This window comes from Musca domestica, unplaced genomic scaffold (assembly GCF_030504385.1).
Source record: "Musca domestica strain aabys unplaced genomic scaffold, Musca_domestica.polishedcontigs.V.1.1 1, whole genome shotgun sequence".
Taxonomy (NCBI): domain Eukaryota; kingdom Metazoa; phylum Arthropoda; class Insecta; order Diptera; family Muscidae; genus Musca; species Musca domestica.
The window spans coordinates 16,339,098-16,365,332 of record NW_026712114.1 but is presented as its reverse complement, the minus strand read 5'-3'; the positions used below and the strand labels follow the sequence as shown (position 1 = coordinate 16,365,332).

The window sequence follows — 26,235 nt, the reverse complement described above, 5'->3', positions numbered from 1 at the left end:
AAATTAATTTGTTGTCTGCTGCCCTAAAACGTTGCTCCCCGGTTCCTGTACACCATTTTTTATTGATACACTGCAACACATTTATTTGATTTTTCAATCTCTTAAACACTATTTTCAATCTTTAATATCACCGAAATAGGTTTTCTTTAAATTCTAATCGAAAATCTAATTACTTTCCTTTATTTTTTAATGAGACAAATATTTTCTTCACAAATGAATCAAGCTTGTAAAACTGTTGAGAGCTTCCTTTCGTACGCGCCATTTTTCACGTCTATGTTGGATGTCAGTTGATTTGTGATAAAATGACAACTTTCAATTAGTTACTCTAGGACGTTAATTTAACGTATCTATTTGACCGTTATTCAGCACAGAGAATTTCCATGGATTTGAGTAGGTGCAATAGTCATTACGAATACCATACTACAACGTTACGTTACGTCTGCCCTTACATCATCTTTTTATCCATTGCAACAGACGCCGTCATTCTGTTCATTCGCCAACTGCGAGAAATCATATGCATTTGACGTGACATCAGCAAAGAGAGTGAGAGAGTGGTAACACAAACGAAGCAATTGCATCAATCACACAACTAATGGGCTCCAACTTGGAAGATGAAGGCTATTGGAATCGCTCCGGTCGGGCTTTTAATTTTGACGATGACAATGAAGACATTGATTTGAAATCCCTGGACATAAATGTGGATAGTGGCAGCATTGAAGGCGGCGGTGGGGGCATACTCAATGATGACACAATTTCCGAAGCAAGTTTCGACAATACAGCCAGTTCCTATAACCTGTCAATTAAATCCTTGATTTCCGATGAAGAATTGAAGCTGCTTTTGGATGAACAATCAATGGATGATAATATGATACCCAAGGGTATGAAACCCGAAGAGGAACTCAAGCTTCTTAGAAGGCAAATACAAAATACATTGTATACACCATCGCCAATGGCCACAGCTCGTAAACTATTGCAAGGGAAAATTGTGAGCTTTGAGGTGTTTAAATCTTTGCAGGACAAGCAACAACTTCTGGATGCAGTCATTGAAATAGGTTGTCCCGGAGATTCATTGCTCAGCGTAATTTTGTTCTTAGACAAGACCCTAAATTGCAAAGATTTTCATGATATGTTGAAAAAACGCCCCAAAGCTCTTCAACATTATTTGCAATATTTATCACAACGTCATGTGGATGAAGCTATTGACTTGCTTAAAGATTTGGGTAAATACAATGAAGCTATGCTCTTGGAATTTCAAACGGTCTTACGTTTGCAATCGATGCCAGAACGTAAGGCTAAGTTGCAAGCCATGATGTCGCATTGTGCCAATAATCGTGTCTGCCAACTCTACCAACAAATATTACATGCAGCAATGAAACTCTTCGCGCTTGTAGAGTCCGAAAGAAACTCTCTAAATAATATGGTGGATGTTAATTCCAGCCCCGTTGAAGTACTTTATGCCTGCTGTGCCAAGAACACCAATTGGAAGGATCCTGATATTACACAAATTATTTCACCCTACCGTTTGTGTAATGACCAACATATTTCCGCAGGGCAATTCGATTGGACTGCCCTCAATGAGCGGGCTCGCTCACAAGCCTATGCCGATTTGCAACATATTTTCGAACAAGTACCCACATGGCATCCCATTAAACAGAAACAATTTCACATCAACATCTCATTGGAATTGGCCGTAATACGTCTACATGATATGGGTGCTCCCGCTTCGGTAATTTACATGTTCCTCTCAAATATGAGTAGTGCCAGTGAAAAATTAGAATTGGCAAAACGTGTCAAATGCACCAAAGCTATTATAGATGCTTTAACTGCGCTCAAAGATGTTCCCCAACTATTGCAAATACGTGAATCTCTGCCTGATCGTTCGGAGGAGCAATTCTATTGTGATAATGCCATTAAAAATGTTCAAACTAAACGTTGGACCACGGATAGCATTAAATTGAAGTTGTAAGAATGAAGGGAGCAAGGGACGTTGTGGTATTTAGCAAGAAATAGATTATGAAAAAGAAAAATGAAGCCTGATACTGAAATGTAAGAAATCGCTATTCTGTAGTTTTAGCTAGTAGTCCTAGTATTTAGATGTAGTTATCGTTTTGTATTGAAATTGTAGCATTATGTAAGTACATACCGACAAAGAATAAAATATATAATTTTGTAGAAAACTTATGCGAGATTTCGAGACTATTATATACCTAGACAATTATCCGTAATCTTACATAGTACAAAAGTTATGAGGCAGACAATCTAATAGCAGCTATTTTCTTTAAAAATGTACCTCCGAATATCCCACAAGAAACCCTAATTAAATTTCCATGAAGGTATAAAAGATTATATTTTAATATAGACATCCATGGATCCATGCAGACCCTCAATAAATCTGGATTGTAGACTTCTGAGCCGCTTTGCCCTCGAATTTGGATGTAGATTTCGCAGATAATTTTTTCAATAATCTGTTTTATTTGATCCCTCTGCGTTTTAACGGATTCTTTTCTGTTGGATAGAAACAGTACAATACGATGAATACAGTATGGTTTTGTACTCACCTCACTCACGATCACCTTATTCAGTTTAGACATCGATGGCATGTCGCATATCTCTCTACTGCCTTCTCATCATAAATGCTTTGGAGCACCTCCTCTTTAATTTATTGGATGTAATGTTTTATGAGATTAGTTTGTCTAAATTTTGTCTTCGTTTTCAGAACATAGCAAAGGAGCCCCAGGTAAACTTTCGCGAGTAAATCGAAGAACACATGAGTTACTACCTATCATGGAAAGCAACTGCCTTTGTATCACCAATTCTGTATGAAGTTGAATTGAAGAAATCTTCGGAAGCGAAGTACCTTGATGCAGACCCGAGGCACAATTGTGATGGAACGGAAGAAGAGAGATCTAATTTAACTCCACTCCTGTACGAAATCCCAAAGGGAAGAGCCTAGGTATAAGACAGCAGATCTACACTATTTGTACAGACACTAAATTCATTCTCAATCAAATCGAAGATACCCAACAAATGTTACTAGCTTCGCGTGGAATGAGGAGAACCAACTACAAGCTACTTTACGACTTGCTTTGTGGTAAACGAAAGTGAATATTTCGTAAGCCAAAGCTGAACAGCCCCCTCAACTTCTTAGGTATGCCTCTCCGGCCTTGCCCGTGGCTACTTGGCTGATGAACTTAATTTAGTCAGCCTGATCAATGACCGCTACTCTTGGGTCATCCGATACCATACGTTGAGCAGATTGATGATCCTGCTTTGGTTTTGGTCCGCAAGGTTTCTGAGACAGGGTAGACAGGATCAGGTTTCGCTATCTCATTAGTATGCTATCATTCTCTCTATTCTTCTTTGCCGCCACCGAAGAGACGTGCTGTTGTACCGTCTGCGTCGTCATAATTTTCTTCGCATTGGGCTGCTGCTCCTCAGCCATTGGCTGAGAGGGGGACTTGGTTGCCATCGATGCTGTTTCCTTCAATAAGATTGGCAACACAGCAGACAAGACATGCTTATGTTCGCTCGATGTGGCTTCCGTTATTGTTGTTATCTCTGCCCTACCCACCCGTTGTTTCATCATCACCTTCGTTGTAGCGCGTTGCTCTGATGACCACCAGGGAACTGGTTTCGGTAGTTAAGAAGACTTTGATTTCCTCTACTTCCTTGCAGGCTTTTTTGAGGTCCGCCTTTAACACCTCAGCGGCCATTTTTGAAGACTTCTTTGTGCCAGCCTCCTGCGATATCACCAGCAGGGGTTCCTTACTTGGGGCCTCGACTGTTTACCCCACTGTGCGCCATCTTTGGATCCTGTTTATCGACAATTCCCTTAGAATAGGGTTAGATTATATGTTCTCTCAAACATCCTAACGAACTTCAGGTTCGTCTTGATAAGCTGCATCATTATCAGTGAGCTTTGCATAGCCAACCCTACCCAACTCACTCTAGAAGATCTCTGGCTACAGCCCATTAAAGTAGCCGAATTTCTAAATTGGATTTCCGAATTGGAGCTGGAACCAGATAAGCAGAATGCAAACACTCACATGTACTACTGCTACAACAACAACAATTGTTCGACCATAGGCCTTTTATGCCTCATCTCAATTGGCACTCTTGATGACGGGAAAGTCATCTTTATTGTATCAATGGAGACGATTCTCTGTCATCTACGATCATACCACGATTGCCTCCTGTCCTGAGAGTGTTAGCTTGAGACTATTCAGATTGTTTGTCAAACCCTGACTATAGGTCGAGTAAGGGATTAATGTAGTATCCATGTCCGCTTTCTCATCAGACAGCGGGGCTTTTCTAGGAGTTTAAGGTGGAATAATTTTTTGGATTGCTAGCTGCTGTGTGGTTACATTGTCATTTATTATGTCCAGTGTCAAATCATTGTCGCCTACCAGAATTCCAGTCCGTTTCTTCCTACTACTGGTAACAAACGATCCTGAATCAATGTCTGAATCCAATATTTGTCGATGACGATACCAAGGCGTGCACAGATCGACTGTCAACCCCTGACTAGAGGTCGAGTAAGGGATTGACATGGTATCCATGTCCTCTTCCGCAACATTTTTTTGCTGTTGGGTTACGCTGTCATTTATTATGTACAGTGTCAAATCATTATCGCCTACCAGAATTCCATTCCTTTTCTTTATACTACTGGTAGCAGACGATTCTGTAACCTGTGTATACGTCCGATAGCAATCAACTATGCTCCCCAGTCTGTTTCTACTCTTTCCCAATAAAACCGTAATAAAAATTGCCTCTGGAATTATGACTGACCACTGTCGCACAAGATTTATCAACTTCTCAAAGAGTCTAAAATATCAATTTTCATTATATGAACGTTGGCTTTTACCGCTATATATCTTCCCTATTTTCTTCCTACTTTTTATACCCTCCACCATACTATGGAGGGTATATTAATTTTGTCATTCCGTTTGTAACTCCTCGAAGTACTCATGTCAGACATAACAAATTATATATATTCTTGATCAGCGTAAAATTCTAAGACGATTTAGCCATGTCCGTCGGTCTGTCTGTCTGTTGTAATCACGCTATCGTTCGAACAAATTGGGATAGAAGCCTAAAATTTTGCACACATGTATATTTTGCCAGTAGGCAGGTTGAGTTCGTAAATGGGACATGTAGGTCCAAGTTATCATATAGCCCCCATATAACGGTACCTCCCGATATTCGGTATTTTGATGATTTTAGCGACATTATTCACCAGAATTGTTTAAAATTTGGCATTTGAAGTTCGAAATGGATACTACAGCCTAAGACAGAAAATTATCTGTGCAGGTCCACGTCTTCGTATAGCCCCCATATAACGGTACTCCCCCGATATTCGGTATTTTGATGATTTTAGCGACATTATTAAGCGGAATCGTTTCAAATTTCGTATTTGAAGTTCGTAATAGATACTGCAGCATAAAACAGAAAATGGACCATGTAGGTCCATGTCTTCGTATAGCCCCCATATACCGTACCCCCCGATATTTGATATTTTGAGGATTTTAGCGACATTATTTACCGGGATTGTTTCAAATTTCGCGTGTGAAGTTCGAAATGGATACTTCAGTCCATGCCAGAAAATTTTCTGTGCAGGTCCACGTCTTCGTATAGCCCCCATATAACGGTGCCCCCCATATTCGGTATTTTGATGATTTTTACGACATTATTAAGCGGAATCGTTTCAAATTTCGTATTTGAAGTTCGTAATAGATACTGCAGCATAAAACAGAAAATGGACCATGTAGGTCCATGTCTTCGTATAGCCCCCATATACCGTACCCCCCGATATTTGATATTTTGAGGATTTTAGCGACATTATTTACCGGGATTGTTTCAAATTTCGCGTGTGAAGTTCGAAATGGATACTTCAGTCCATGCCAGAAAATTTTCTGTGCAGGTCCACGTCTTCGTATAGCCCCCATATAACGGTACCCCCCATATTCGGTATTTTGATGATTTTAGCTACATTATAAACTGTTTTTTCTTCAAGTTTCGCATTTAAATATTGTAATAACTTATGACATGCAGGTCCACGTCGTCGTGTAGGCATTCGGTATTTTTAAGATTTTAACAGAAAATTTAACGGATTTTATTTTTTCTTTTGAAAATTGCCAAATTTGCACCAAATGGTGGAGGGTGTTAAAAGTTCGGCCCGACCGAACTTACAGCTTTTTTAGTTGTTCTTTTTCCAAGTGGAACACAATGGTCCATCGATCTCCGAAGTGGGTGTTAACAAAATAAGACAACAACGCATCCAAACCTTATATTAGCCTGCGCCTGATTGAACTGCGGGATTTAGGATGACCAAACGTGGTCCGTTTGACCAATAAACCTGGATTTTTAAAAATATTTTTTCAAAGATCTTCAATTGTGGATTCTTAGCAGAATCTTGGGCGAAGGTTGTACCTTAGGTTGCGAATTATTCGTATACCACTGTGACTATGCTTTCTAAATAATTTCTTGTTTATTTGATACTTTGTCTCCTTTCTCCAATCCAATTACATTCAAAACGAACCGTTGCTTTTTAGTTTAGAATATAAAATTGAATTTTTATTTACCTTTTATTTTAATTTAATTTTAATATTGTAGTTGTTGTTTTTTGTTTGTTTTTGTAATTATGCGAAGACAAATAACTTAATTTCGTAATACATACAATAAATAAAAAATAACTATTAATTAGTAATATATAGTTTGTTTTTCTGTTAATATTTTTAATTATTATTTGTTGTTTTTGTGTAGTTTAAAGTATGCTTGGTGTGTTAGTATTTATAAACAGTAGTGTGTTAACATTTAAAGCAATTTGTTATCAATATTATTAAATTTCTTTCAATTTTTGGTTACAATGCCTTTTCATTTTTGCAAAAAAATAATTATATAAAACAAACAAAATAATGGGGCAAGCATTAGGTATTTTTTATGTATATATAGAAAATAATTAATCCATATCAAATTCGTGCCGTTGAAGCTATTTTAATGATGGCCAAAAACTGGCAAATATTTATTTTTTATGCTATTATTTTTTTATAACTTTGGTAAGTATTTTTTTTGTAACGGGCCTATATTTTTTAACAAGAGTGCCAAATTGTCATTAAAAATAATGCTAATTTGCAAATTTTTATTTTTTTTTTAGTTTAAAAAATATGTTTTTTTGTTCCACTAGAAAGCTTAAAAATAGTATGAACCGAGATATTGCTAGTATTAGTTATTAGTTAATAAACGGTTGTAATGAGCTTCTGGAAACCGGGCTTGGATGATCAAAAACAAATACATAGAGTAAACCGATTTTTAATGCGAGTGAAAATGTACTTTACAGATCTTGGATGAGATCCCTCCTAATTTTCTGTTTTGAAAATGCGAACACAGCAGTTGCCTTGAGAATATATTCAGAACTTCTGGAAAAGTTTCTTCAAAGCGAAAATTTAATTTTTCTACAGAAAAATGTAGACATTTTTTTCCAATTTTTTTTGTAAAAACATGTAAGCAAAGGTTATAGCCACGCGGGGCCGACCATGTGATACATTTAAAACTGTAAATATTGGAAACCCCCCTTAGGTCCTAAACTATTTCGGGTGATTTCGTTTTTGAAATAATACCATACAGTCCCATAAAAATGTTAATTTTGCTTTTTGGCCGGTGGAATTTGCCCTATATTTACGCCCTATGTCGTGCTGATAGGCATTCCACACAACTTCACAAAAAAGCTTTAATCTATTTTAAGCGGTAAATATTATCCGATGATTTTTGCGATCATCTTCAAAAACTCCTACTCTAAACCTAACCCTAACTCCATGCAAAATTTCGTGAGGATCGGGTCATAATGGCGATCGGTACCATGATTGCAAATTAACATGGACAGACGGACGGAGCTAAATAGCTAAAGCGGATAACATTGTGCTTCTAGAACCAATATTTCACGAATGCTGAATGGAGTCAGGTTGAGCTTTTCTTCGGAAGCTAAATATCTTGGTACTGTCCTCAACCAAAGATTAAATTGGAGGAGGAATATCGAGGAACGTTCGAAGAGCGGCCTAATCGCACTCTACTAATGCAAGAACTCTCTGGGAAAGAGAGGTGTTGATTTAAACTGTATGTAAATGATAAATGAGTCAATTGTCCGTCCGATTCGAAATTTTGGTGGCACTAGCTAGGGAACACATCCTTCAAAAGAAGCATTGATAAAGTTCATTGAGCGAAGGCATTGATAAGGTTCAAAAAGCAAAATTTCGTGAGGATCGGCCCATTATGGCGACAATTAGCGTGATTAAAACTTTACTTGGACAAATGGACGCACAGACACATACCTAAATTGATTCAGCTCTGCGGGATAGGGAGGTCTATACATAACATTGTGGATCTAAGACCAATATTTCTCGTATGCTGGATGATGAAGTTACGTTGGGCTTTTCTTCGGAAGCTAAATATCTCGGTACTGTCCTCAACCAAAGACTAAATTAGAGAAGGAATATCGAGGAACGTGCGAAAAGCGGCCTAATCGCACTCTACTCATACAAGAGCTCTATAGGAGCTCATTCAAGCTATATGTGTTGATAGTTTTATGTACCATTAAATCCATGGTAGTTTTGGATTACAGGAATTCTCTAGAAAAAGTTATGTCGTCTATTAACCTTTTCCAGGCCTCTGCAACATCTCTGACAATGAATCCGCAGATTAATTGGTAAGTCGTGGATGGTGAAGCCAGCCTTGTGTCACTTTTTCCGAGTGATAAGCATTATTCTGGGAGATTTCTATAAAACTGGCGAAATGGAAGGGGTTGCAATGCGTAATTAGGCCTAAAATTTTGTAATATAAGGGCCATGACTTCTAAATGGGGCGATGACGACACCGTTTACTGCAGGTGCAGAGAAAATTGAGACGTTAAAGCACTTATTTTCCACTGTCCAACTCTGTTCGGTAGTCTTATGGGGAAGCAAATTCTGCACGACTTTTCTTCATTCTCCGAAACTGAGTCAGCAGTTAATATTCCGTTAGCCAGAAGACTAAAGTGGCCTAATCTCTTCGAGGATCACAAATCACTTCTATCATTTCTATCTATTTTTTGTTTTTATATTCCTCTCTTTCTTGTTCTCTTTTTCTCTGAATTTTACGATGAACATTTAAGCAACAGCTCATCCTTTAACCTAATCTTACCCTAACATAGTGTTGTAGGTTATAAATATTTCCCCTGAATCTTTGTATTTCATCTTGTTGTAGCTACTGCTGAGTTCGATCAGATTATTTTCGACCTAATTTTGCTTCTAATTTCAAATTCAATATGGATCCCTCCCTCATCTAACTCCGTATGTTAGAGCAAAAGAGGTGTAGTGTGTCTGCGCACTGCTGTCAATCCGGGCTCTATTCGAATTTAGACAGCTACACGAATCCGACTCTTAATTGTGACAAAACTACTCGGGTTTTTTCGGGCAGCTCTCGCTCCTTAGCTTGTACGACCTTGCATGCCTGGGCGGAGGTTGCTTATCCACCAGATGTTGATTGGGATGTCTCTGTTTTTAACAACCACGCAGCTACATTATTTAGCATTTTTTATGCTGTCGTATTGGTAAGATATTCGCTATCTCATGTTGATGGTCGATAGATGCCATGAGGAGGTACCCTGTTGTGTTTCCATTTTAAATTGCTGAGGTTCCTCCTCGGCTGCAAAGAGATCGTAATCGGCATTAAATTGCCGGTTAAAATAACTCACGCATAAATCTCCCCTTATTCTGGTGGGTGCATCCTTACTCACTGTACAAAATCAATTTGCTTAGCCAGCGCCATGCCCCTCTGCCCAGGGCCATGCCCAGAAACGAAACCCCATAACTCATGGGATGGCACGAATTGTCAGTTTTTACACACACACTCATACCCCTCCTGCTGTTTTATAAAACTCAGGGATTTAAATTCAAAACAGATTCTCATTGCTTTTAAAATTCCCGTTTCCTAAAGAAGACAACGTTAAGGGGAAGTATTTTTAAATTTCCCAAAATTGTAACAATAAAAATTCACAATTTCTTTTTAAAATGTCAAATTAATAAACACTCTTAATTTCACATAAAATATTGGGTACATATATATGAATTTAAAAAAGAAAAACTACAACAAAATAACAATAATAAATTAATATGTTTATATAAGGATGTGTGTGTGTTGTGGATAAAAAATATGGTAGGTTGTTTTGTTTAAGAAGAAAGATGAATAGTTAAAATAAATATACAGTTATTAAAAAAGAATGAAACTACAAATTATAATAGAGACAAACACGAACAGAAAAAAATCATAAAAACAATTTCAATTAAAACTTCTGTTTGAACTAAAATAATTTAAGAACAATACGATATTTGTAAAAATTGAGTGTCCCATTTTTTAGGACTGCTGCAAAAAAAAGATCAATTTGGGCTTTATCTTAAAAAACAATAGAATAATGATAATAGGTGTGTCTCGTCGTCGTCATCGTCCCCCCACACATACTTCGTCTGACCGTCTGCTTGATTATGTATTGCAAAACTTTAAAAGGCGCTGGCAAATAATAGTTTTGAATTTCACACTTAATAACTCAAATATCACATCGGTATCCTGAAGTTTATGTGTGGCAAGATGTACATCGGCTTCTGGTGCCCCAGCCATTGTCTGTTGTTGCTGCAAATGATGTTGAATATTTTGCTGTTGATTATTACCGACATCTTCGCTGCGTGCAATGAGATTCTTAAATTTCTCATTGAGATTTTGCTCCAACTCAGTATTGTTATTATTGAAATACAATACATAGGCCAATTCCAGCAGATAATAATCTAAATCGGCCAAAAAGAAATTCTCACACAGCGTCAAGTCATAATTGCGTTCCATAAAATGTTGCATCAGATAGTATATCAGAAATCTAAGGTCAGCTCTGCGCAGTGGCACGTAACCGGTATCCTTGGAGAAATATTCGAAGATTTTAAGGGCACAACTGGCATTGTGTACGCTACGCAAACATAGTTCAAAGGCATCAACATATTTGAAATTTAACATTAGAGTACGTATGCGATATTCTAGGCGATCTTTGGAAAATTCTCTGACTTTTTCGGGATTATAAAGGCCATGGAAGATGTACAAACAATAATGGATATAATGACACAACTGCTGAAGCTCCTCACTATCTTCTGAGTTATTGTTATTTTTCAATGCCTGATTTTCCAAGGGATTTTGAGTTTTAGGATTCACTAAACCACCAAGACTGTTGCCATTGTCTGTGACACTAGTCGACATATTGCAGGCATTTGGTAGCCTACAATAACTTTGCTCATCCGGCGAACATTCATACGAACTATTAGCTGTTAATTGATTTGGATCCAAAAGTTGATCATTGGCCAGTAGGGGCATATTGGGTGATGCCTGCAGCGAAGAGATTTCATTTTGACTAATATTTTCCAGTGAAGAGATCATATCATCCGATTCCTGTCCGGTTATTTGATTGGCTGAACTCGATGCCATGTCATAGCATTGCTCAAAATCAATTTCAGCCTCTTGCAGGAAGTAGCATTTGTAGCGTGGTATTGTCTTTAGATATCGAACTGGCTCATAATCCAATCGAATGCGAGGACGTGGTAAGTTAATTTCTACGGGAACTTCAACACACTGGCTTTCGAAGCGCATTAGACGCTTGGTGGTGGGCAAACACACTACCCGTTGTTTCATTTTATTGTCTATACATGCACCCAAATCACGACCACACTAGAAGGATAATAGAAAAGGGGAAGAAATTTGAATAATAAACTAAATTTTAGATTTCAAAATTAATTGTGTAAATCTTCGTTGTGCGTGTGAGGAGTTTCTTGTCCTAAAGGACATGTAATTAAATAAATTCCTTTTAAAACGATTACCCACCTGTCCATTCGAATTACCGCCAAATGCTTTGACAACAAAATCTGTTGTCATGACTAGAGTAAAATCGGCTCCACAATCCACATACATGGGACGATCAATACTATCAATGGGTGAGGGTTTGCTTACAGCACGTCGTTCCTTATCCTCGGTACCCAATTGATGTTCCAAATTTTTACCCCATGTATAGAGGGTACATGAAGAAGAGATCAAGGCAAAGTGGAATAGGCCACTTGAAACCTAAGAAAATAAAGCCAAATTATTAATTGATCTTAAAGAAAAATACAAAACGCTCCTACCTGCAAAATTTGTCCTGCCACCTCGGAAGTGTCCACCAGATGCGGAGTCATATGCTCGCAAGGATCCACATCAATTATGGCAGCAGTTGGTGGCACAACGGTTGCCTCACTTTGGATTTCGGCTTTTTCCTGAGCATTACTGTGTGTGGTCTTGACAACCGGTATATCAGCCACAATTTCATCCTCTATCAATTGTATATTTATATCGGCAACAGGAGCATCTACAACAGTAGTCGATGACGCTGCTGCTGCTGCTGCTGCTGCTGGTATAACCGGCGTGTTATCAATGACAATTTCATCGTCCCCACTAATAAGTGGGATTTTATCTTTTACTATGCTAATATCGGCATCACTGCTTACAAGGGGCTTTTCCGAAATTGGCGAAGTTAAGGTTACACTTGGCGTTGTGGCAGTTGCTGCCACCAATGGGGCATCAACGGTGGGCACTGGCGTCACATTTATATCGGCTTCTACCGTTGTCACCGCCACATTTTCACTTAGAGTTGCCTCAAAACGTTTGCTCATCTCACGACGTTGGGCCTCTTCATTTTTCTGTTTGGCATTTGCTCGACGTTTTATTTGATTGGCCAGACGCAGTGCCTGGGGTGAGGAGCCCCAGGTATACATGTGCTCGTTTTCATCAACAACCAACTGAAAAAATTATTTTAATTCCATTCCATAAAATAAAGCCGGGACATCCCTACTTACATTAGTGAAAAATTTCGTATGAATCAGTCTTATTCTAGCTGCGCCAGGAATTTCCAGTCTCTGCGGCAACACATACTTCACCTGACCACTATAATTAATGCCATCATCACTTGATGCAGCGGCTGTGCCTTGTTGTTCCCCATCCGGTTTTGTGGTTGCCAAACCTAATTGACCGAAATTGTTTGAACCAAAAACATAAAGTTCGGTAGTGTTACGATCTCTTGGACCCTCACATAGCACCAATGTATGAGCATGTCCCAATGAGACTTGCAATATTTTCTAGAAAAATAAATAATTAATGTAGAGATTATGTTATTATAATATTTTTATCTCTAATCTACCTTATATTTGAAAAATGAAACCAATTTGGGTTCAGCTGCATTTTCAGTATCACCATGACCTAGTTGACCATAAACACCCCAACTGTTTAGAAATTATTAAATTTTTATTACATCTTAAATTTAGAAATCAAATTCAAATACTTACCCCCAGGTATATAGCATACCATCAGCTACCACAGCATTATGATATTGTCCTGCTTCTAAAATAGTTATATTCTTGCCATCGAAAGCTTTTACCAGCATGGGTTGTAAAGTCATTTGCATGTGTTTTCCAATACCCAATTGGCATAGATTATTATTGCCCAAGGAGTAGAGCTGTAAAGAATATCTAAATTAGAAGGAAAACAAGTAAATGTTGCCTTAAAAAACTTACCCCATTATTGGTTAGAATCAGCGTATGCTGCCTTCCGCATTTGACAGCATGGACATGCAAATTTAATTGGGAAAGCAAATCCATACTTTTCACAGCATATGGAGGTTCAGGAGAGTCTAGTGAATAAAGACAGAAATGATCTCTCAAACAAATTTATTATTTTCCAAATTTTCCCCCGCTTACCCGATGACTTGCTTACGCTATAGTTGCAAGGCACACCATTAGTGCCCCAAAAGTAGGCAACACCATCCACAACACAGGCACAATGGGCACATCCGGCCGATATTGGTTTAAAACGTGTCGCTTCGATGGCAAATTGATTGTCTTCATATGTTAAACGGAAGTTATTTAAAGCATTCAAAACGCGATCCGTCTTGGAACGTTGAGATTCCAAATGTATGAGTACAGCTAAATAGGTTTCTATGAGATTTTTACAAAATTCCAGTAAATATGTATTATTGTCGTTTGAATTTGAAATGGATGAGGTGTGTGAAACAATGGGCCGCATGGTGGGTGAAAATGGATTGAGTTGTTGTTCCAGGCGCTGCAATTTTAAACAGAAAGTAATTGGATTAAAAGTTATTTTCAGAATAAAAATTGAAAAACGTTTAGAATTCCTTCTAGTTAAGGACGGATTTCAAAAAATCTTAAAATTATTGAAAATTTTGATATAACGTAATGGAAATTCTTCAGGTAGTCATTTTCACCTAGAAGTTTTCTACAAGTATTTTCATTTGGCAGGCATATGAAATTCGTTGCTAAACTTACCCTTAAAACACTTGGCCTTATGTTTTGCAGCTTATCTTGTATGAAGGTAAAATAATCGATAGCCACATTAGGCAAATAAGTAATGGTTTCCGTGAACATGATCTCACTCAAATTGTACAGACAAACATTGACCTCCGAATACCAACCTATAATTGGAAATTGAAAATAATAAAATTATTCACATACAAATATTGCTTACTTACCAAATTCCTGGCCAACAACACTGTTCAAAGCCAAAAATGTATCAATGCAAACACCCCGGACTTTGGCCAATAATAAAGCTGCCGAAAACAGACCACTTTGACACAAAACAATACTGGTCATGTTTGTATGATATTTGCCATTGGTTACCAGGAAATTCCTAAAAACAAAAAATATGCACAAATGAGTGACTATCATAGGTGTTGATGTCATCTCATACATACCACAATGGTATATAGTTCTTATCGTTGACCGCCTTCTCAGCCAGGGTGATGAGCAACAAATTAGCCAAATGAAATTGGGATGAGGCTGACATTTGTAATTGACTCATGGGCTCATCAACACCGTAAATGTAGTCACTACACGCCAGACCTTCATTTACCCGCACACCCTCAGCCGCATATTGTGATGGTGTAGGCGGTAGGATGGGTTCGACATTTTCCGAATGACGGTATGTAATGTCGGGCATCAGTGTTTTTATTATGGGATGACAAAAATATTTCGATTTGAGCACATGTGTCAATTTCAGAGCCATGGCACACAGATGCATCAAGGCATTGGTTTGTCCAAACATTGCCAGTTTGAGGGCAGTTCGAATGGGTTTTATGCGTGCCGTATTATAGGTGAGCAATGCCTGTGTTACTTTTTTACGACGCAACAGATAATCACCGGCGAATTCAATACAAGCCTCGTAGGTCAAATCGAAGGTGTTGCAGAAATCACGACACTGTGTCCACTCACCGGCCAAAGCACATTCCAAAAATGTGGCAAAAGGTTCTTTTCTGTAGAATAAAAATAAATAAAAGATGGAATGAGAATTTTTGAAATAAAATAAAATTGATTGCAATTGTTGGTTAGGGGCTGGAGTGATCAAAGAAGAAAATTGGGTAGACTCGCAGAAGACGAGAAGAATGTTTTCTTGGAAGACCAGAAGGTCTACTCATAGAAGACTAGAAGGTCTACTCATAGAAGACCAGAAGGTCTACTCATAGAAGACCAGAATGTCTACTCATAGAAGACTAGAAGGTCTACTCACAAATGAGCAAATGTCCTTCTCATAGAAGACCAGAAGGTTCTCCCCATTGAAGGTCATATCATAGAAGACAAGAAGGTCTTCTATTGAAGGCCAGAGGGTCTTCTCATAAATTCCAGAAGATCTGGACAAAAAATGAACAAATTGGACACTATTCGGGTGTTAGATCAGCATATTGTATTCACCCATAGTAGTGACTTTGTATTGGAAACTCAATATGAATTTTCTTGCTCAAAATTTGTTATTATATTTCTGTCTCTAGAATTGCTGTCTAGCCGGCAGACCGGGCTGTCTATCTCTGCTCCTAAACTTAGGATTCGTTTTCAATTTGATCGGTAGATCTAAATTAGGTATGTGCTATCCGGTGACGTATTACTCCTAGGGGTTAAGAGAAAATAGTTCGCATAATTCCCTTCACTTACTTCAGCTGTATGTAGTAGACATTTTTGTTCGTCACAACATAGCATGGATCGAAATTAATTTTTGGAAATTCATTCGCCATTATTTCCATTTGGCGCAGTGACAACTCCTCCTTGACATCAGCTGTCTCATAAAACTTAACATAGTCCATGGGCGAACGTATATCACTGCATTCAAATACTTTGGTTTTTTCATCTTTTGATATGGTTTCGGTAGTTGTGGTTGGACGGAAAGTTGCCATTTGATAGAGGCTCAAAACAGTTTCGTGTTCAAAGCGAAATAGGCCCAGTTGGGAAAATGTATTGAATTTCTAAAAGAAAAAAGAATTTCAATTTCATATTGCTTAAAAAAAATATATATTAACTCACATCCTCATCTCCCTTGCGCAGAGAAGCCATAGCACTGCTTATAACACCAACAGCATTTATAGAATTACTTGGCGTCAAACTGTCTTGGCTATAGTGCTCTGAAGTTGTGGAGGCGGCACTTGTGTCCGCTGCACTTTCTTCCTGGCTAGTATCCCTTTTCACGGCAGCATGCTGGCCTGATGCTTCATCGCCATCATTTAAATCTTCCATGACAGCAGCAATTTCTTCAGCATATTTTTCATGTTTTTCAACATCCATATCACGATTTTCCTTTTCGGTATTTTGATTCTTTTGCTCTTGTGGCTGTGGTTGTTTTGTTTTACTCCCAGCCACCAATGGTGGCGTTGCCAATGCCTCTCCATAATAATCCACATATTGTATGGTATATAAAATATTGGAACTAATCAAAATATCCACACAATCCCGTGGTATTTTATAAAGAAACAATGGCTTTAAATGTATATCGATATTGTGTACGGTAAAGCTATTCGACTGGCTATGCAAAGCACTCAACAAATATGTACTGCGTAAATTTTGGATGGTATAAAAGGAACCAGCCGAATTGGCCAGTAATTCTGGTGTCAACGAGGGTGAGTCCACAATGGCAAACGAAGAGCCCAGTGAATTGTCTGGCATGTCTGAAAAATATATAGAAATGATAAATACAGCAACTTAAACATAAATGCTAGCCAAATGCAAACGAAAAAATAAATAAAATAAATAAAGCCTTTTTTCACTATCTAGTTATGCTTGAGTGTGTGGTTGTCTGGTTTTATCTCCTCAACTAATGTAACAATCTATTATTGCTTATGGAAGCAATTTAGCGATGTTGTGATGTGGCGCTTTGTCTTGGTTTTGTTTTGATTTTGTGGAAAGTTTCAATGCTCAAACGAAGTGTAGTATGAATGCAATGAAAACTCACCACTCTTCGTATTCAATCTGTATATTAAAATCACAATACATCGTAGATCTAATAGTTCACGAAGTACACGAAAAAAGAATATAGAATAATAAAACAGAAATAAACAAAATTGTTACATCAGCGTTATATGATTTGCTTTCTTTCAAGATGTTGAAATAATTGAGTTTCTAAAAACTGCCTAAATGTTGCCTGCATATATATTCATCCTAAAAGGTGGCAACTGATAGAGATATCTTTGCAGGAGCATATCAGGTTTTCTTACAGGCTTCTATAGAGGCTAGTTTGCATTTATCTAAAGATTTTTCAACAGCCTGTTACGAATTCCTTATAATAGTCTCCCTAAAGATATCTGCATTAGTAGCCAAAACAAAGGTCAGATCTACTAAGAGAATTCTATGACGAAAATTAAGTTTGTAAATTATACGAATCCTTCATGTATAATACTTACATTCCTCGATCTTTTGCCGTTTATCGGAAAGACGCATTTTAATGGCATTTAACTTTTTCGATCCCAACGACTTGAGAGATGCCAAACGAGCTCTGGCTGCCGGTATATAACCACCTCTTATATTTTTCTCAAACTCCGATTCACTATCCATTTGTTGCGATTGATTATTGCGATCACTTGAGCTGGGGATTACTACGCTACTTCCCATTGAAGCCGTTGTAGTTATGGCGGCATCTTTATTATCCAAATGACGGGTAATGGCCACAGAATATGGTGGTGGCGGAGGTTGAGGATTATTTCCGTTGGTTTCAAGGCCAGCCATGCTTTGTGCATTACCGGAAGATGTCAATTTGGGTGGGGGCGGTGGAGGTGGTTCTCCTCCCGGACGTGCGCTATTAATTTGTGCTACATGTTGGATTTGAGGCGGCAGGTTAATGTCTTTTGCATTCACATTTGCAGCACCCGATGATGTCGTCTCCTCTTTAAGAAGAAATACATCCTCATCGGATTGACTGTTACGTTCACATGATGATTCTTTACTGCTATTGTTGCTGCTGGTATTTTTGAGAGGTAAAACAATTTGCCAGTCATCTTTTTCTTTGGTTTGGGTTGTTGTTGTCGTGGGAGATATTTCTCCCGGATAGGTGTATTCAATGGCCTTTTGTTCCAAGAGTAATTTGAATTGTTGTTTCAACGAGGATGTTATCTAAAGAAAATAAAAACGGGTATAAAGTAAACATCATTTTAACACACACCCACACTTACCAATAACATTACACTATCAAAGGTGTTATCCCGGCATATGAGCAATTTCACCACTGAACCACTTTCCACAGAGGTGCTAGCCACAAATGGACAATTTGGACTAAGACCCACAAAACATATTGAACCATCTGAGTAACCGATTACGGCCCGATTGACACCCTCCAATGTACGCCACCACACCACTGACAAGGGATATGGACAAGTGTTGGAGGCCATAAAGGACATATTCATTGCTGGCAATTGACTGTTGCCGGTCTTGTCATCAACCATGAGATTTTGTGGGGCCGATGAGGCCAACATTTCTGCAGGTACATCTTGACTGAAAACATCAATGTTCCCATCTACCTGGACCACTACCAACGAATCGTCTTCTTCAGCTTTGTCTTCCAGCTGCAAACCGTCCACTTGCTCAACCAAAACATTTACATTTTTATTATTTTCATCATCTCCAGCCTCATTATTTGATGGTTGTTCTTTTGACGTATGAGGCTTTTCCTCATTCCTAAGCGCTGAGGCGGCGGCAGAACCAAGGCCAGAATTGCGTTTTGATGTTAGCTTGTTGGGACATTTCTTTGAGTTGGGGCACTCATGTGGTCCAACAAATGGTATTATGTATGATGTCACTTGTGTGGTGCTGTACAGGGAAGGGTAAACAGAATTTTTGGCATTTGCCTCCAAGGTTGCTTTGTCCACCACCGCCAAGGCAGGGACAATGTGTAGGGTGTTGTCGAAACCTGCAAGAGAAAAGCCTAAAATTATTTCTGTTTTTTTTTCAGGAAATTATCAAACTTACATAACACAAGTAACCATGTTCCAGATGGATCAAAACATATATCATGTATGACCCTATTGGTGCGCCGAAACCATGAAACCAGCTTTAAGACTTCCTGACCACCCTCACTTGTATAGCGCAGAACAATGTCATTGTCCTCTGAGACCAAACACAACATCTGTTTGTGGCAATCATATTCGGTAATGGTTGATAATTTACAATTGAAATTTGTTATCAGTGGCCTTAGTTCAAATATATCCAATTGATGTAGAGGCGAAGTCATAACGTCTATCCTGCACTGCTACGTTAAAGGCAGTAGCAAGTGCAAAGGGTGCGGTTTTTGGTTCTTCTTGTTGTAACCTTTTGCTGTTGCTGCCACTTGTCGTTGTCGGCCGATCGGTCGTAGTACTTAATCCCCAAGTTCGGCCTATATGTACTGGACAGCCATCTGTGAGACCTTTTGCATTTGATGAGGAAGATAAATTAGCACATCCACAAACAAATGCACTTATACAACAGCAACATTACACCAGACACAACTCCCCTAAATTACAGCTGCTGCTGCTGCTACACTTGTTTTACAATGAGATTCTTTTTGTTGAATCGCAAGTTGGGGGGAATAGCACATATATATGTATTTCGCTTCGGCAATCGGTGTTTTCTCGGTTATGATTGCCCTGAAATACCGTTCAGCCTGCCTTTATGGGTTTGGGATAATCTTTTCGCTGCCAATGGGAAGCAATAGTGAACAGGGTTTCGACGATAGTTTTCTTTTCCTACTGCCCAATTACAACTTGCCGTTCGTTTGCTTGTTGGTGGTGTGCGCACTCACGTAATTCTTTTGTAGTATATCGTCAAAATATATGTGTGTGTTTGTCCATCATTTAATGAAAGAAAATTTTCCAATTCTAGCAATATTTTGCACACAGTTCACTAAAAATTTATTATCTGCGTAATGTCCTTTTGCTGGAGATTTAGCTTAACAACAATATGTTTATATTATATTTGCTTAATATGATTGTTTTTAAAATATTTGGGAGCTGCTTCCTTTTGCTGCCTCTATCTTTCTCCGTAAAAAATCTCTGTTTTAAATGTCAGGTTTTTGCTAATATTTGTGTTTTGACATTTCTTCTCCCTTTTGTTATTATTTTGGTTTCGTTCAAAACCCCTTATCTTATTTTTTTTATCGGCATTTTCCTTTCCTCCTACAGGGATGTGTAGTTTAAGTTTTATATTTGTGGATTTCCCATTAAATAATCCTATTCATTGGTCCAAGAGTTTTGTTAATATTTTAACATTTCTTAATTTTTTTTATTTTTGGTGGATATTGTTTTCATCAGCTGTGTTTCTCTCATTCACCTTTCGATGATATCAATTCAGCTTTGAATGTCAAAGTTCTTTTCTTTGATAAAAGGGCCAAAAACTTATACAATTTGCAAGAAATGGAAAAATTGTCATTTTTAAATAATGATCTCCCCCAAAAATGTATAATATCACAAATTTTAAGAGTCAAAAAGGAGAAAGGTTCATCAAATTATTTAAATTCCTTTGGTGCTATCAATTAAATTGAATGCCATGCATGAAGAAGCATACAAATCGATAGAGGGCAATTGCAGTTTGTTTTGTTATCGCTCTCTTCCGTTATTTGAGAGCTTTTAAAGGAACAACATCAGTCAAGTCAAATTAAAAAAAGAAGCAACAGTGTATGATTTTATTTGCAATTAAATTGGAAAAATAATAAGAAAGCTGTGTTTTTATGTAAGTTGCAATGCGAAAAATGTGGTCCACCGATGGAAAGTTGTATAAAAAAGGACATAGGTATGGAAATTCAAGTGAATATTATACGGAAAATAAAATCTATCTGGAAGAGATTCACATGAAGAAGAATACGCACGCATGCAAAATATATGTCAACTTTGTTGGAGTTTGCAAAAGTTAATAGCATTTTGGCGCCAAAAGTTAAGATATTCACGGAAATTCCCAAGAAAGCTATTTTATTCAAGCTGAATACTAAAGATAATGGATCGCCCTTTGAAAGTTAAAGACAAGCAACGTTAATTAGACTATGATTTGCTCACTGTCTGGGAAAACAAAAGCTAAATTTTTCTTGAAATATTCTGCCAAAATACGGATTTAAATTGAGACCAAAATATTCATTTGAAGGCGAAAAACATCGGACCTATCAAAATAACCCCACATGTTTATAACTGATCCATATCACACTGGAAGTATTTTCAAGATGAAAAGACGCCTTAAAACAAATTGTGAAGCTATAGAACAGTACTTCAAGGTAAGTTTGATATTTTATGTAACAACGTTAAATATATTTTAATGTTATTGATATAGCAGACATTTTAAGCGCCGTCGGAAGATCAGACAATACTCCGAAACAAAAAGACATTACCCTAAGACAGAGATAGTCATTAATAATTTCGAAGTCCCTTTGAGGCTTTTAGTTTTACACTGTGTTCCAAACGAATGCAATGGATATTTGTCATTCATAGACGTGTTAATAAAAAAGTGAACATGAAAGTATCTTCCAAACCAAATAGATCAGAACTTAAGAAATCTTCCAATTTGGAACTAGGAAAATATATCACGCCTCAGTTGTGCATAGACCAAAGTAAGGATTTGTTTAGTAGCTATGTCATACAAATTTAATATACATATATTGTTTTATGTTACAGATTCAACTTGCATCTGTATTTCCAAAATGCAATGGATACAATTTTAATTTTAACGGAAGCCGCTTTATTTTTCCAATAACATACAGAATGAATGTCATATTGCTGTTTCTTCTTCTAGTGGTAAGTACATTAGTTTTGTAAAAATTCTTCTTTTACGATTGTGAACAATTTCCTTATTAGTTAACATTTTATAAAGGAATTTGCTATATATCAATATGCCTGAATTTATAATTTGCAAATTATTTGTGTTTTTGTGTTTTGACATTTTTTGACATTTGTGTTTTGACATTTCTTCTCCCTTTTGTTATTATTTTGGTTTCGTTCAAAACCCCTTATCTTATTTTTTTTATCGGCATTTTCCTTTCCTCCTACAGGGATGTGTAGTTTAAGTTTTATATTTGTGGATTTCCCATTAAATAATCCTATTCATTGGTCCAAGAGTTTTGTTAATATTTTAACATTTCTTAATTTTTTTTATTTTTGGTGGATATTGTTTTCATCAGCTGTGTTTCTCTCATTCACCTTTCGATGATATCAATTCAGCTTTGAATGTCAAAGTTCTTTTCTTTGATAAAAGGGCCAAAAACTTATACAATTTGCAAGAAATGGAAAAATTGTCATTTTTAAATAATGATCTCCCCCAAAAATGTATAATATCACAAATTTTAAGAGTCAAAAAGGAGAAAGGTTCATCAAATTATTTAAATTCCTTTGGTGCTATCAATTAAATTGAATGCCATGCATGAAGAAGCATACAAATCGATAGAGGGCAATTGCAGTTTGTTTTGTTATCGCTCTCTTCCGTTATTTGAGAGCTTTTAAAGGAACAACATCAGTCAAGTCAAATTAAAAAAAGAAGCAACAGTGTATGATTTTATTTGCAATTAAATTGGAAAAATAATAAGAAAGCTGTGTTTTTATGTAAGTTGCAATGCGAAAAATGTGGTCCACCGATGGAAAGTTGTATAAAAAAGGACATAGGTATGGAAATTCAAGTGAATATTATACGGAAAATAAAATCTATCTGGAAGAGATTCACATGAAGAAGAATACGCACGCATGCAAAATATATGTCAACTTTGTTGGAGTTTGCAAAAGTTAATAGCATTTTGGCGCCAAAAGTTAAGATATTCACGGAAATTCCCAAGAAAGCTATTTTATTCAAGCTGAATACTAAAGATAATGGATCGCCCTTTGAAAGTTAAAGACAAGCAACGTTAATTAGACTATGATTTGCTCACTGTCTGGGAAAACAAAAGCTAAATTTTTCTTGAAATATTCTGCCAAAATACGGATTTAAATTGAGACCAAAATATTCATTTGAAGGCGAAAAACATCGGACCTATCAAAATAACCCCACATGTTTATAACTGATCCATATCACACTGGAAGTATTTTCAAGATGAAAAGACGCCTTAAAACAAATTGTGAAGCTATAGAACAGTACTTCAAGGTAAGTTTGATATTTTATGTAACAACGTTAAATATATTTTAATGTTATTGATATAGCAGACATTTTAAGCGCCGTCGGAAGATCAGACAATACTCCGAAACAAAAAGACATTACCCTAAGACAGAGATAGTCATTAATAATTTCGAAGTCCCTTTGAGGCTTTTAGTTTTACACTGTGTTCCAAACGAATGCAATGGATATTTGTCATTCATAGACGTGTTAATAAAAAAGTGAACATGAAAGTATCTTCCAAACCAAATAGATCAGAACTTAAGAAATCTTCCAATTTGGAACTAGGAAAATATATCACGCCTCAGTTGTGCATAGACCAAAGTAAGGATTTGTTTAGTAGCTATGTCATACAAATTTAATATACATATATTGTTTTATGTTACAGATTCAACTTGCATCTGTATTTCCAAAATGCAATGGATACAATTTTAATTTTAACGGAAGCCGCTTTATTTTTCCAATAACATACAGAATGAATGTCATATTGCTGTTTCTTCTTCTAGTGGTAAGTACATTAGTTTTGTAAAAATTCTTCTTTTACGATTGTGAACAATTTCCTTATTAGTTAACATTTTATAAAGGAATTTGCTATATATCAATATGCCTGAATTTATAATTTGCAAATTATTTGTTCATATCTGCAATGCGTACTAGGACCCATACATTTGAGCTTATGATAAACATTATCACTCGCAAATTGTTCTTAGTAACTCATTTTCTTTTTATTATTTAATACATTTTACTTTCTACTGAAATGGGCGAACTTCTTCACTCGGAAAGTGCGAGATATGAAAGCTGTTAAGAAAAAAAGGGATACTATTTTACGAAATCAGTAATGATTTTATATATATTTTTTATATTAATCCCAACAGGAATGTTTTTGTTTAATGCCATGTTTACGTTAGAACTTTTTGTAGGGTTAACCTACTTTGAGAGGATTTATTTGAAGTAAAAATAATGGATATGACAATTTAAATCCAAACCCAGTGGGTTAACCCTCATATATATAAACGTACTATAACATTTCAAAAAGATTTCAAGAAATATTTAAATATCTGTCATAAGGTCTCACAAGGCATGACAGTTGAGTATGCCCTATACACGCGTTGCCAATTATATTTATTGATATGGATATAACACTACCTAACAGATGGCGCTGTTTTAATATATCGCCGATAGATGCCGTCCCCATGAGGGGGTTTAAAAGTGTAATTGATATTATTTTAAAATGTTATTGAAATTAGAAGATATTTGGTTATATAGTTTCAAATATTGAGTGTAGCTGATTAGAATTCAGATGTAATTGCTATTTTTAGCAAATCTTTTCAAAACATACCCACTTTTAAGTAACAGCCTTAAAATTCGTATAATTTAAACAGTAGATAGATTGCGTTATTGTCTATATATTTTTAAATCGTATAAAAATTTCCTTTGGATAGGATGTGCTTGTAATACTTTTGCTTAAATATTTTGAGATACAGAAGCCGGTGTATGTTTTGTGGCGCAATATTACTGTTTAGATCAAAGGTTAATTATTGAATGCGAGTGACAAAGGTCTGTAACATTTTACCTTTGGAGTCCAATGCGCTACAGTAGCTATGCGTTTGAATAGAAACAAGTCAAGGGCCTTGCACAGGGAACGCTGTCATTAGCCATGAATAAAAATGTTTCGTAATTTATCTATGAAATGGGACGTTTACAAATGTAGTCGTTAGGGCATTTTTCTAACAATAATCATCCAGAAACCAAAAATTATAGATCCGTAGTAAGATTATTATTAAGATTATGGAGATCTCTCTTCCCTCGACATTACCATAACACCATATAATTGTTTGGAAAATTGAAGTTGGTAAGAATAAAGAAGATGCTACTTAATATCTTGTAGAAATGATATCACCCATCAAAGGGGTTCATTTTTTTTTACTTATCACGCATGAAAGTCTAGTTTACATTTTAGAACAGAGCTTAGTTAGCGGAATACCATGTTCAAGCAACATGGGCGTAGTTTTCTTTGAAATTAAACATAAATATTCATAAAAATTAATTTTTATACCTCTGACAGTCCTTTAGCAATGTTTTAGAACGTCTACAGAACTTCGAATAATAAATTGTTAGTATCCACGATTATAGCTCTTCCAAACAATTGTAAACAAGTAGAAATGCCTGTCTAGTAATTTGGATAGTAACCCTTATTTAAATATGTCTGTAAGTGCCGATGTTCAGATAGCAGATTTTTTAAAAAAAATCTGTCAAAAAATGTGACGTAAAAAATACAAAATATTTGGAAGGGATGTGCACTTTATGACCTACAAGTCCCAAATGTAAACTTTTTTAAAAAATCTGGCTACATATTTACCCTTTGCATTCCTGACAAGTTAAAAAGCATCAATCGTTTTTATATGTACATAATTATTACGAATTAGGATACCTTGTGGTAGGTATCAGAACGAGTTGTTCGAAAAATTTCAAATTCAAATCAGATCCCGGATTGAGAGAACATGGGGATATACTTAGTTTGAAATTATAAAAAGTTGGACCATTTGTCAGGGAATTACTTTATAGATTTCGCCGATATTGTCAATTTTCGCAGTTAACCTAACGGATTTGGTCCATAGAAACTTAGGGTCTAAACTCGTTATTTCGATTAGGCACATTTGGTCATATCAAATGATATTATTTATAACCACATGCCTATGGCTGTGGTTATAATATTCACGATTGGATCTCTAATAGTTTTTCAAAACATATTCTTAAATAATCCACGATTTTAACTCCTTTAATCCTA

The 26,235-nt window shown here is 36.6% G+C and overlaps 3 protein-coding genes across 3 annotated transcripts in view; 2 read left to right on the top strand and 1 right to left on the bottom strand.

The window, feature by feature from the left end:
* The window catches only part of LOC101901586 (uncharacterized), a 375,472-nt gene that overhangs the window by 126,830 nt on the left and 222,407 nt on the right, over positions 1–26,235 (top strand). The window lies entirely within an intron of this gene.
* On the top strand, positions 436–2,181 carry LOC101901141 (vacuolar protein sorting-associated protein 16B). Its single transcript, XM_005183870.4, has one exon. The coding sequence runs from the start codon at positions 593–595 to the stop codon at positions 1,964–1,966; it is 1,374 nt and encodes a 457-aa protein (XP_005183927.2). The 5' UTR covers positions 436–592; the 3' UTR covers positions 1,967–2,181.
* Positions 10,066–20,396, bottom strand: LOC101900965 (uncharacterized). The gene is made up of 16 exons (XM_005183869.4): positions 19,320–20,396; positions 18,527–19,260; positions 17,762–18,467; positions 16,392–17,029; positions 16,026–16,333; positions 14,795–15,352; positions 14,573–14,730; positions 14,370–14,515; positions 13,785–14,145; positions 13,602–13,717; positions 13,374–13,543; positions 13,229–13,310; positions 12,888–13,166; positions 12,180–12,830; positions 11,884–12,120; positions 10,066–11,730 (listed from the first exon to the last, which is right to left on the bottom strand). The coding sequence occupies exons 1-16, from the start codon at positions 19,579–19,581 to the stop codon at positions 10,510–10,512; spliced, it is 6,627 nt and encodes a 2,208-aa protein (XP_005183926.2). The 5' UTR covers positions 19,582–20,396; the 3' UTR covers positions 10,066–10,509.

Coding starts and splice junctions, on each gene's coding strand:
- LOC101901141 (XM_005183870.4), top strand. CDS start 593: ATGGGCTCCAACTTGGAAGATGAAGGCTATTGGAATCGCTCCGGTCGG.
- LOC101900965 (XM_005183869.4), bottom strand. CDS start 19,581: ATGACTTCGCCTCTACATCAATTGGATATATTTGAACTAAGGCCACTG. Junction 19,261..19,319: donor AACATGGTTACTTGTGTTAT/GTAAGTTTGATA, acceptor TTTCTCTTGCAG/GTTTCGACAACACCCTACAC. Junction 16,334..16,391: donor TGCGCAAGGGAGATGAGGAT/GTGAGTTAATAT, acceptor TTTTTCTTTTAG/AAATTCAATACATTTTCCCA.